Below are 11948 nucleotides of genomic sequence, written 5' to 3'. Positions count from 1 at the left end.
GCAATCAGAACCAGGGCGACAGTGCTAGCCGAGCCAAGCCGAGCGAACGCCGTCGGTAACACGAGACCACAAGATCCAAGGCCCGTGCGCGCATGCAACTGTCTCGTGCCAGAGTGCACGCCGAGGAGACGTCCGAGGGAATTTCCTATTTGCCGCTCGTTGCGTCAAACTGCCGGCGCTTCGCACAGGCGAGCGACCGAGCAGCGACGCAACGGGCCGGCCCGTTCCAGCGCTCCCGGTTTCTGGTTTTGGGTTTCCAGCTGGTTTTTTCCGGTTTTGGGAACCTTCTAGAAGGTTCCTGAATCTGTTTTTTATTTTCCTTTCTTTTTCTATTTCTGTTTCGTTTTTATATTCTTTTTTTCTTTTTTGTTTTTCAAGTTTATGTTTTCTTTTTCAAAAAAATGTTCGCCTTTTTTGGAAAATGTTTGCACTTTTACAAAAATGTTCAGAACTTGAAAACAATTCGTGTTTTCAAATTTTGTTCATAAATTCAAAAACTGTATGCATTTTTCAAAAATTGTTCGGAATTTTCAAAAAAAATATGTGTTAACAAAATTGTTAAGAATATTTTTGTTCAACCTTTTGACAACTTTTAAAAAAATGTTTGGGATTTCAAAAAATGTTTCGGTTTCAAAAATTGTTCGCAATTTTTAAAAAAAGTGTTCGGTCCCAAAAAAGATGTTCGAATTTTTTTGTTCAGGTTTCAAAAAACATTTCATTCTTTTCAAAAAATGTACAAAATTTTGTTTGTGTTTCCAAAATTTGTTCGGAGTTTCAAATTTTGTTCGTGATTTTCCAAAAATGTTCACATTTCCAAGTTTGTTCATTTTTTCAAAAAAAATTGGGATTTCACATTTGTTCCCATTTTTCAAAAGTTGTTCGTGTTTTTTTTATAATTTGTTTGTGTTTTCAAAAAATTGTTCGCAGATTCAATAAATGGTCAGCTTTTCAAGTTTTTGTTCAGAAATTTCAAAAAATGTTCCTGTTCTTAAAATTGTTCATTTATTCAAAAAATTTGTTTGGAGTTTCAAAATTTGTTCGCGTTGTTTAACAAATTTTCAAACTTTGAAACATTACTTAACTTAAAATTTGTTCTCAAGATTCAAAAAATGTCCGTGGTTGAAAAAATAGTTGGCGCTTCCAAATTTCTTTTCAAGATTCAAAATTGTTCGTGCTTTAAAAAATTTGTTCACAAATTCCAAAAATGTTCATGTCTTCGAAAAATGTTTTGGAAAATTCGAAATGTTTGGGTTTTCAATTCTATTCTGTTTTTCAAAAAAGTGTTCGCAAATTTGAAAAATGTTCTCGTATTCAATTAATTTGTCCATTAAAAAATGAAATTACGAAAATGTTCTAATTTTAAAATTATTGTTCACAAATTTTGAAGTGGTCACATTTAAACAAAATGTTCGCAATTTCAGTTTTCTTCCTTTTTTATTCCAAAAAAAATGTTTACGCTTTCACACAATGTTCTAATTTTTAAAATTTTGTTCACAAATTATAAAATGGTTGCGTTTCAGAAAATATTTACTTTTTGCCAAAAGAATTCACGTTTGAATTTTTTTTAAGTATAGCCTTTGTCGCGGTTTATAGTTCATATTTGTTGGGCTACCTTTTTTGACACGAAATCTTAGAAACTATAGTGGCTACCTACTTGTGTTGACAGGTGCCTCGCTCACACCTTGATTCATCGTAATTTTGCGTATTCAGATTTTATGTTTTCTCGCTACTGTTAATTTCTTTAGGTTCGCGCTGCCAATTTACCATAAGAAGTAGCTAGTTGGGGCGGCTAGCTCATCGCGCTTAGCAATAGGAAGTCTCGGGTTCGATTCCAGTACCCTTTTTCCTTTTTTGCGATTTTTAACCTACGAATGTGGCGCACCCGCAATATGGGCCGGCCCAGCCAAGCTGCTTGTGTGCGAAATGCCGACTGCTTGCCACAGCGAGCGTCCGATTTTTAAATTCAGAACAAATTTCTTTTAACTGAGAACAATTTTGAAAAAGGAGAATATTTTTTATATACATGACCAAACAGTTGAAACGGAAACTTTTTTCTAGTGCTTCGAACATTTTTTGAAAGTGCGAACATTTTTTATATAGGTGAACGTTTTTCAGCTGCGTAAACTGAACATGATTTAAAAAACTAAGAATATCTTTTCATACATGAACAAAAATTTGAAAATAATAACATTTTTCGAATTTGTGAACAATTTTTTTGGAATTGGTGAACAAAATTTGAAAATGGGGACAACTTTTTAAATTCAGAACAAATTTCTTTTAACTGAGAACAATTTTGAAAAGGAGAACATTTTTTATATACATGACCAAACAGTTGAAACGGAAACTTTTTCCTAGTGCTTCGAACATTTTTTGAAAGTGCGAACATTTTTTATATAGGTGAACATTTTTCAGCTGCATAAACTGAACATGATTTAAAAAATAAGGACATTTTTTGAAAAATTTGAAAAAGAAGAACATTTTTTAATACATGAACAAAAATTTGAAAAATAAGAACATTTTTTGAAATTTGTGAACAATTTTTGAAAACAGGCATTTTTTTAAATCCATGCCATTACTTTTCAAATTTCTCAAAAGATGAATGAAAATAATTTGAACAATTTTTGAAAAAACAGGAACATTTTATGAAAATTCAGAACAAGAATTTGAAAGCAGAAACATTTTCTGAATTTATGAACAAATTTTGTGAAATGGGAACATTTTTTGAATTTTTGAACAAAATCTGGAAAACAGGAAAAAAATTGAAATTCGGATTTTTTTGAAAATAAACTTGAAAAGAAAAAAAGCAAAAGAAAAAAGAAACAGAAAAAAGGAAACAGAAAAAAAGTAAAAAGTAGAAGAAGAGAAATAGAAAAACGAAAAACGAAAAAGAAACTGAAAAAGAAAAAGCCGGTTCAGGAACCTTCTAGAAGGTTCCCAAAACCGGAAAAAACCGGCTGGAAACATCATAGAAGGTTCCAAAACTGGGGTCTGCTGTAACGCTAAACGGGCCGGCCCACTTGGTCGCTCCCTCGCACCTGCCCTGTGCGAAGCACCGACTGCTTGCCGCAGCGAGCGTCCAATAGGAGTTCCCACGTCCGAGTCCCCCTCCAAAAAATCCTAAAACTCCAGACGTATCGTGCGGGATTCCATGGGTAGCCAACATCTCATGTCGAACGAAATATAGCAGCTCCTAGAACAGACATTCTCAATGGATTAAAAAACGGGCACGACAAGCAAATGCATGCACATCATGTTTTCAGGACCCATCATGTTTCACGACAAGCAAATGCCTTCACAGCATGTGTTCTTTTTTTTGGCAGGGGCCTGCACATCATGTTTTCAGGGCCCATCATGTTTTTTCTGAGTTGATTGGCCTCGTCCCCGTGCTATACATTCAATTCCACGTAGAGTACACGCAAATGCGAGAGCTCCTAATCCACGCTTCTGGCGTCTGTTCACACACGTAGCCGGTAGGTTTGAAAAGTTTGCGGTTTGAAAAAAAGTTTACGGATTTGAAAAAGGTTAATGTTTTTGAAAAGTTTACGGTTTCAAAAAACTTCACGGATTTAAGAAATGGTAATTGATTTGAAAAAGTTCATGGAATTTGGAAAAAAGTTCACAGATTTGAAAAGGTTTGCGGTTTCAAAGACTTATTGAATCTGAAAAAGTTTATGAGTTTGAAAGAAGGTTTATGAATTTGAGAAAAAAATTGTTTGAAAATGTTCACAAATTTAAAAAGTTTGCGGTTTGAGAAAGTCTAAAATCTGGAAAAAAAGTTCACAAATTTGAAAGGAGTTTGTGCTTGAAAATGTTCATGAATTTGAAAAAAGGAAAAATAAAAATTAAAAACAAAACAGAAAGAGAAAGGAAATAAGAAGGAAAAAGAAAACAAAAAAAATAAACAATAAGAAATAAAACGTAAATGTAAATGAAAACGAAAAAGCCCAAATAAACCAAGCCCGAAAAGCCGAAGAAGAACTTTCTAAAAGGTTCCCACGATGGGCCGGCCTGCTGAGGAACGCAGCGGTACGTACGGAAAGAACTAAATCGGGCGCTTGAAGCGCCAAATAGCATTTGTGCTCAAAGTCAATTTCCTATTTGAAGCATTCTACACAACCCATCAAGCAAAATCAAACTAGGCCGGCCTATCTTAGATAGCTAACGATCGCATCCGGTTTGGGGATCTCAATGCTACTTATCTGGGAGCAGCACCTGACTACAGAGGTATACTAGCAAAAATGTTCGTGCGTTGCAACGGGAGAAATTTTAACTTCCCTAGCATAGACTAATATATAAGCCATTATTTAATTTATGATCCACGATAATTATTTCCAAGATGAAAAAGAATAATGCTTTCAATCATACAGTCTTTGCAAAATGATCACAATTTAGTTCTCGCCTCCATGCCATAATCAAATGAGAAGAAAGAAAAAAATGTTTCGGAATAGGCCCATCTTGGCCGACGTAGGGGAGAAATAGAAACATATTATTTTTCGTTGCTCCACAATTGAATCGAAGAAAGAAAAAAGTGTCAAGCAGCCTAGCTCGGCCCACGCGTCGGAGACACAAAAAAGGTGTGTGGTACGTTGGTAGATAGATGACAGCCGAAACTATAATTGGACGGATGAATCCTTCTTTCCTTTAATATTATTAATATAATAATTAGTATATATAGAAAAGAGATTAGGCAACAAAGTGACACGAATTTTACATCGGGGCAAAATTTCGATGTGGTACATTGGTAGATAGATGACAGCTGAAACTATAATTGGACGGAAGAATCCTTCTTTCCTTTAATATTAATATAATAATTAGTATATATAAAAAAGAGATTAGGGCAACAAAGTGACATGAATTTTACATCGGGGCAAAATTTCGATGACCTCATCGAGGCAATGATGGAGTTTGCAACACCTGGTTCATGACCACGGATTGCACGGATCTTGTTGCGTGCAGCCAACAACAATAATAAAACCATCAACAAAATCTAGGAGGTTGATGGCATCTCGATGAATATTGTTGTGAGCAATTGGAAAATTTCTTACAGTACAAGATGATTATTTTTGAAATGGATGGACATTTTTTATAACTTGTGAACATTTTTTTCAACAGGCACACATTTTTAGAATGGGTGATCATTTTTTGGAATTAATGAACATTTTTTGTTTAACGAACATTATTTTTGAATGCATGAAGATTTTGAATCAACGAACATTTTTTCAATCGATGAAATTTTTATGAAATTCATGATCATTTTTTTTATTATTGTGAACATTGTTTTAAAAATTAATGAACATGTTTTGAATTCACAATTTTTTTGTTAAATTCGTAAACATTTACTACTACTGAAACATTATTCAAAATTCACTTTCTTTTTTAATTTGAAACTTTTCTGAAATCCCAAATTATTTAAAGAAGAAACAAAGAAAAAAAACAGTGGCGTCCCTCCCCGGTCATGGGCCAGCCTAATAGGGCGCACGGTTTCTAAAACATTTTTCAATATTCACATTTTCTTTTGAAATTTGGAACTTTCTGAAATCCCAAATTATTTTAAATAAGGAAAAATAGTAAAAAAGTAAAAAAAGAAAAACGAAATAAGAAAAATGGAAGTCCCTCCCCACTAATGGGCCGGCGCAATAGGGCGCGCTTGCGAGGAGCGTATATATAAGGTAATATTTCTCTCTTTTTAAAAGAAACACTGTGTCTAGGTCGGCTGGTTGTTTCATTGTGGCTGGACATCAGAGGGCAGGGGTTCTGAGTCTGAGTGAGAGCAATTTTTTATTTTTTTTAACGTAAAACAGCGACGGACGAAAATAAAAAACGTATGGAAAACATCGATGGACTAAAAAAAGTGGAGAAACAATCCGTCCTTTAATATTAGGTATAGATATAGAAACAATCCCTAACCCATCCACCTCTCCGAGACGCCAGTCGGAGCCCATCCACCTCCTCCCTCCCCCACTCCGGCGCTATGCCCCTGGTACGACGCTCCGCCCACGCTACGGCACTCCGCCATGGTTCGGAGCAAGATCACCTACTACGCCGATCTGGGCAAGACAAGCCGCGCGCGCCGCCCGCATCGCTGCCGGGCTGCCTCCGAACTCTTCGGAGCTGGAGGAGGAGGAGGAGCAGTCGGGGGAGGAGGAGGAGGAAGAGTTGGCTCTGATGGAGGTGGAGGAGGCAGAGCAGCCGGAACAGCAGCTGGCAGGCTTCAACATGGAGTAGGCGGAGGCGGAGTTCGCCGTCGCCCGGTCAGAGGAGATGGCGGAGCAGCAGGTCATCATGGAGTCCATCAAGGATGAGACCTATGTGGAGGCCAACCGGGGTTCCCTCTGGCGGGAGCAGGCGGAGTCTGACGCGCTCTTCGCCGAACTCGACGCGGAGATAGAAGCGGAGGAGGCCGGAGCGGAGCAGCCGGAGGCATCGGAGGAGCCGGAGCTACAGCTGCCGCCCATATGAGCCAGGCACAGAGATCGTTGACATCTCCAACAACGAGTAGATAGGTGATCAACGTAGTACGTAGGTTTATTTTAGTTTGCATGCCTTTGTATGTATTTAAGAATCTAGTACATGTCCGGCTGCAACTGCAAAAATTTGAAGGGTGCCCGGTTGAGTGGCCGGATTTGCCAAAATCCGGCTGTAATAGCATGCGGTGAGGGTTTGTGTCTAGCAATAGACCTGGCGCAGTAGATGATTCGTTTAGCATCTGATTTGCAAGAGTGTGATTGAAGATATCAAGAATGAGAGCACGGGATTACATGGAGGGAAATTGTAAAGCGCTCTGCATCCTTGTGAGAGTGCCATTTCATCCATGAGTAATGGATCTGCTTTTGGTGAATTTGCTCGGATCTGTTTGTTGTTTGTTTGCATTTTTGTGTCTTTAAATTGAATTCTTTCGATCTACGCTACTTTTCATTGACGGTAGTTGCTGTTCTCGTGTGCTGGTTTTATGGTGCCTTAGCACGACGACTCTCCAACTGTCTACTACAACAAGTTTTTCCAGGCTCCGGTGGGGGAGGGGCGATGATAACGACGCGCGTTCGGCTCGCTTCAGTACTTGTAGTCGTCGCTAGGCGGTCTATGAATCTGGATGTATTTTTTATTATTTATGATATTCATTGTACTACCATAATAAAATGAATAGATTGGATGTTTTCCCCAAAAAACAGCCAAATTATGAGACTCACACGTAGCTAAGGCCTCATTCAATTTGAAGAAAACCAAAACGTAGAGATTTGAAGCAGTATAGGAATTTTATAAGAGCATCTACAACCGGGCATCTCAAACCCGTCTTAAACGCTCGAGCATGCTGTTCAAAGTCACTGGTCGATTAAAAAAATCGACCCAACCGGACCTCTCAAACCGTGGACAAACGCTTGGGCTGACCGGCACCTCATATCCAGCCCAAATATAGAGAGAATATGGGACGGCCCGGGCACGTCCGCCTGACAGGCCCGGACCACCATCGACCCCACAAAAAACCCCAATCCAGGCGGCGAGCTCAAACCCTAGCTCACTCTGTCCCTCTCTCTCGCTCCGTCCACTCCTTTCCCTTTCCCTCTCCCTTTTCGATCCCATCCACCACAATGAGCAGCTCCAGTAGCGATTCCGGCTCGGAGCTCGACTACAAGGAGGAGATGACCCTCCGCATTGCGCTAGAGCGGTCCAAGGTGGAGACCGTCGGCAGCTCCGGATGTGGAGCATTGCTGGAGCTCCCGCGCCGGCGCAGCACAGACGCCGGAGCTGGACCCTCCCGGCCCGCGTGTAGCGACACAAGGACAGAACAATCCGCGCCGGCCCCGCGCCGTCTCCTTCCCTCGCTGGCCGCTCCTCCACACAACTAGCGTTGGGTCCTTGTGCCCGGCCCTCCAGCCCGCACGCGCGCTCCGGAGTCGGAAGGGCGCGCGCCGCGCCGCGAGAGGCAGCATGCACGGGAGAGGGACGCGGCGGAGCAGTCCACACGCCACCACCGCGAGACAGAGCCAGACGCCGACGAGGACGCTCGTCTTCCCGCATGGGTGTACCGCCGCTCCCTCACGACGGCGAAGACGGATGCTCGCAGCCTCCAACGACAGAACGCCAAAGCGCCCCGGCTTGCTATTGAGCAGTCGGAGCGCGAGGCAAAGGAGGCAGCGGCGGAGAAGGCTCGGGTGGCAAGGCTGAAGCTGAAGCGGGAGCAGGACAGGGTGATCCGTCGGATGAAGGGGCTCATTGTCCTTTGCAGCCGATTTTTGTTGTCCGTCATTTGATCACGTATGATAGATCAATGTCTGCATGTTTAGTATGGATATAATGCGCCGGATATGAGATACGCGGATGCAAAGTGGCAAATATGAGGGGTGCCCGGTCAGTGCCCGCGGACGCACGAAGAGCTGGATTTGCCATCTGCTGCTGTAGATGCTCTAAGATGACACTTGACATCCTAAGAAATTGACTTGCCTTATACTATGCATAAAATGAGTTTTTGAGTGGATGTGTAGTTTCCTCCAAAAACACAGGAAATGAATTGTATTGCTATAAAAATTGAATCGAATGCATATTTTCCTTCAGAATCCTTGTTTCTATGTTTTTTCTATGAAAATTCTCTAAACCGAATGAACCGAATGAGGCATGCCAGCTCTTTGAATGTAGGACACCATGTGTGACTTGGAGTTCCTTTAGGCACTGTCAATTCATAAACCGATGCCTAAAAACACTCTATCATAGGAACCTTCTCAAAGGTTCCAACTGTGGGTTTTACCGGTTTTGGGAACTTTTAGAAGGTTCCTGAACCATTTCTCTGTTCCATGAGATTTTTATTTTATTTTTACTTTGTTTTTTTTTGTTTCTATTTCTTTTCTTTATGTTTTTGTTCAAAAAATATCTAGGATTTTAAAAAACTGCAAATTCCAATAAATGTTTGGGAGTTTCAAAAAATTGTTCGCAAATTTTGAAAAACGTTCCAGTTTTTAAAAATTGTTCCCGTTCCAAAAATTGTTTGCGTTTCCAAATTTTGTTTCTGGAATTTGAAAAAAGTTCCTATTTACAAAATATTCAGCAGTTTCAAAAAATGTCCGTGTTTCTGAAAATTGCTTGCATAATTGGTTCACAAAATATTTTAGTTTTTAAAATTAGTTCACAAATTTGAATAGTGCTCACGTTTCATATAACATTCATGTTTAAAAGAATGTATCGGGCTCAAAATTTTAAAAATGTTTGAGTCTAGCTTTGGTTCTTAAAGTTTTGCGCTGCTTTATAATCAGGAACGCTCGACAGGTCAACTGGCTTGTGGCACGTCCTCTGTGCGAGAGATCTTGGGGTCAATCCTTCGTGGGCGCGACCAACAATATGCCGCAGAGAGTGGCAGATAGTAGCTCCCCACACAAAACATGGATTGCCAACACAAATTGCAATGAAATATTTTCATGCCTCTCTGGTTCACGGTATTTTAAACTGCATGAATTGTAACATTTTGTCATGCCATTTGAATCCTATAAGATTTTGGTTTGTTTGATTGCAACATTTTTTTCAAGAGCTTTGCGTAGATGCTAAGATTCGTTGTCGCAGAGATGACGGATTATGGAGATTTCTTGCTTGACCTGACCTACAGTTGAAAGGGCTTGACTGTCTCTCAGGAAGTGAAGGCCCTGAAGATTGAGTTGAGTCGCCATTTTCTTGCCCCCTTACATTCGGTTGGCGCTGGAATATAATCTGTCTGGCCATTTGTTTCTTGATGATGAAAATGCTGAAGATGGAACGTTGTAAACTTGTTAGCGAACCAATTATGCATGCTCATTGCACTTGTTAGTGAATCAATAGTACAGAGCATATATTCACACATATAAGAAGCAGTGTTCTGCATTGAGACGATCTTTCACAGGGGATGCCTGAACTAGTCCAATCCAAGCAATACACATAAGCCCCCAAAATATATGGTTAATCTATAAGGAACCTGCGAAGGCCAATGCCCTGGTGCCATTGAGCCTAACACTAACCGCTCTCGCTGCACAATCGCCCTACCGTCACATAAACACAAGCTAGCAAGTTCACTAAAGCAAAAAAAATAAAAATTCAAAGCAACAAGAGAGTATGTGGGCAATGAAATGAGTATGGTAATATTGGACCAGTAGTTTTACCTTGTATATCATATACGTATATAAATATTTTGCTGCAAAGAATGCAACTGCCGTTGAGGAAAAAGCCTTCAGTCTTGAGATCCGAATCTTCTGCTCCACTTCATGAGGAGCTGTTCTATATCAGCATCCATTCTTGTTCCTTTACCTCCCCACACTAACATATGAGCAATATCCATCATTGATGATCCATCTACCTCATGCACTGCTTTGAAACCCATCCTCGTATAGAACTTAACAAGCTGACAACAACAAAAAGACACCAATGGATGAATCTAAATGAATAACTTTCCAAATGAAAATTATACTCAGTAAACACAAAACAGAGCTTTCTGTCACACTAAGCGAAAATCCATTGTAAAACCATGCTCCTTGCTTTTTGGCGCCTCTCATTTCTCTATCAAGTTGAAAAAGCTTGTGTTTAACTCGTAGAAAATTCAGAAATAAATGTAAATAGAAAAAAGAACAGAAAAAAAATACAAAACTCCACTAGAACTAATTAGTCGTCAACTCAACACTAATAGACGTCCGCTCAAGAATCTTCTTAACCATTTTATACTTGTACAACTCCAGATTTTACACTCAATGTTTCCAAATATCATTGCGGTACACATTTGTTCAGACTTGCAATTCACTAACAATTAGTATATCCGATTAAACAGCAGCCAGCAGCCACAACATTATTATGGTACTACCCGACAGACATTTTCTAAGAGGTGATACCTTGTTGTGATAGAGCGGCGTATCGTTGATGGCTAGCAGCTGGGCGCGCACGCAGCCAGCGTCGAAGCCATGGCGCACGGTGACGGCGCCAAGGAAGATGCCGAGGCCGAACAGCGGCCGGTCGGGGACCTCGAGCGTGGCCCGCGACATCCGCATGGAGTCGAGGTGCAGCACGGAGCCCCCGGGCCAAGGCCGGACGGCGCCCTCGGCGCGGCCCAGCTCCACGTCGCCGTCGCCGCCGACGCGGGTCGCCGTGACGCGGAAGAGAGGACCAAGCGTGCTCAAGCGCATGCGTAGGCCCTGCGCGCGCGACGCGGCCATGATGTCCGCCATCGTCGGCAGTCTGCCCGTGCCTGGTGTGGGCGGGGACGGAGCGGCCATGGGGCTATGGGAGAAAACGAGCAGCGAGCTGCAGGAGGCGGGAGTGACTGGAGGGGAGGCTGGACACGTCTCGTTATAACGCCATGAGAATTGGCTGACTCATGAGCTGAGTATCCAATATCTTACCGAGTACCCGCAAAGGAACATAAAAAATGTTAGGGGTGAAATACAACCCTTGCACTCCGCCTGCATTTGCCGCTCCTTGTCGGCCCGCTCCTTCACCTTTCCTTGCTCGAGGTACGTCGCCTCCTGCCCCGGCGTGGATGTCATTCACATGGCCGCGCGCTTATCCACTCGCGCAGGACGCCGGTCCACACGTACCTCTCCCCAACGGCGGGTAATTCCAGTGTGGCCTCTGTGGCCCAGTCTTGGGTGTGGCCGGCGCTGGTTCAGGCAGTGTCGGCGATGTCGGAGGGTAAACATAGTCCCCGTCATCGACAGCTGGAGCGCCTCCTCCATGCCTGGCCAGAGTGCCCCCCTCCCCCTCGCACGGGGACTCCTCAAGGGCGCACTAGAGCACCTCCTCGAGTGTGGCCTGGTATGCCGCCTTCGCCTCCTCGTCCACCCGCGACACGACCAAGGACTCCTCGAGGGCGCGCTGGACGGCGCCGCGGCGGCGCACATCGTGCTCGGTGGCGAACCAGACTTCCCAGTTGGGGGAGTCTGGCGCATACACCGGGTCATGGCGCTGCTCCGGCGTCAGGAGGGCACGACGCCTGCGCACGCGCGAAG

The 11948-nt window shown here is 42.3% G+C and overlaps 1 protein-coding gene across 1 annotated transcript; it reads right to left on the bottom strand.

Annotated features, from left to right (window-relative positions):
* Positions 1–9384: 9384 nt before the first annotated feature.
* LOC119307776 lies at positions 9385–11324 on the bottom strand. Its single transcript, XM_037583858.1, has 3 exons — positions 10836–11324; positions 10116–10354; positions 9385–9724 (listed from the first exon to the last, which is right to left on the bottom strand). Exons 1-2 carry the CDS (start codon positions 11214–11216, stop codon positions 10184–10186), a joined length of 552 nt encoding a protein of 183 aa, XP_037439755.1. The 5' UTR covers positions 11217–11324; the 3' UTR covers positions 9385–9724; positions 10116–10183.
* Between the last annotated feature and the right edge of the window lie 624 nt (positions 11325–11948).

Source organism: Triticum dicoccoides, chromosome 5B (assembly GCF_002162155.2).
Source record: "Triticum dicoccoides isolate Atlit2015 ecotype Zavitan chromosome 5B, WEW_v2.0, whole genome shotgun sequence".
NCBI classification, from domain to species: Eukaryota; Viridiplantae; Streptophyta; class Magnoliopsida; order Poales; family Poaceae; genus Triticum; species Triticum dicoccoides.
The sequence above is the reverse complement of the archived record's forward strand: the minus strand, read 5'-3'. Positions and strand labels throughout refer to the sequence as shown.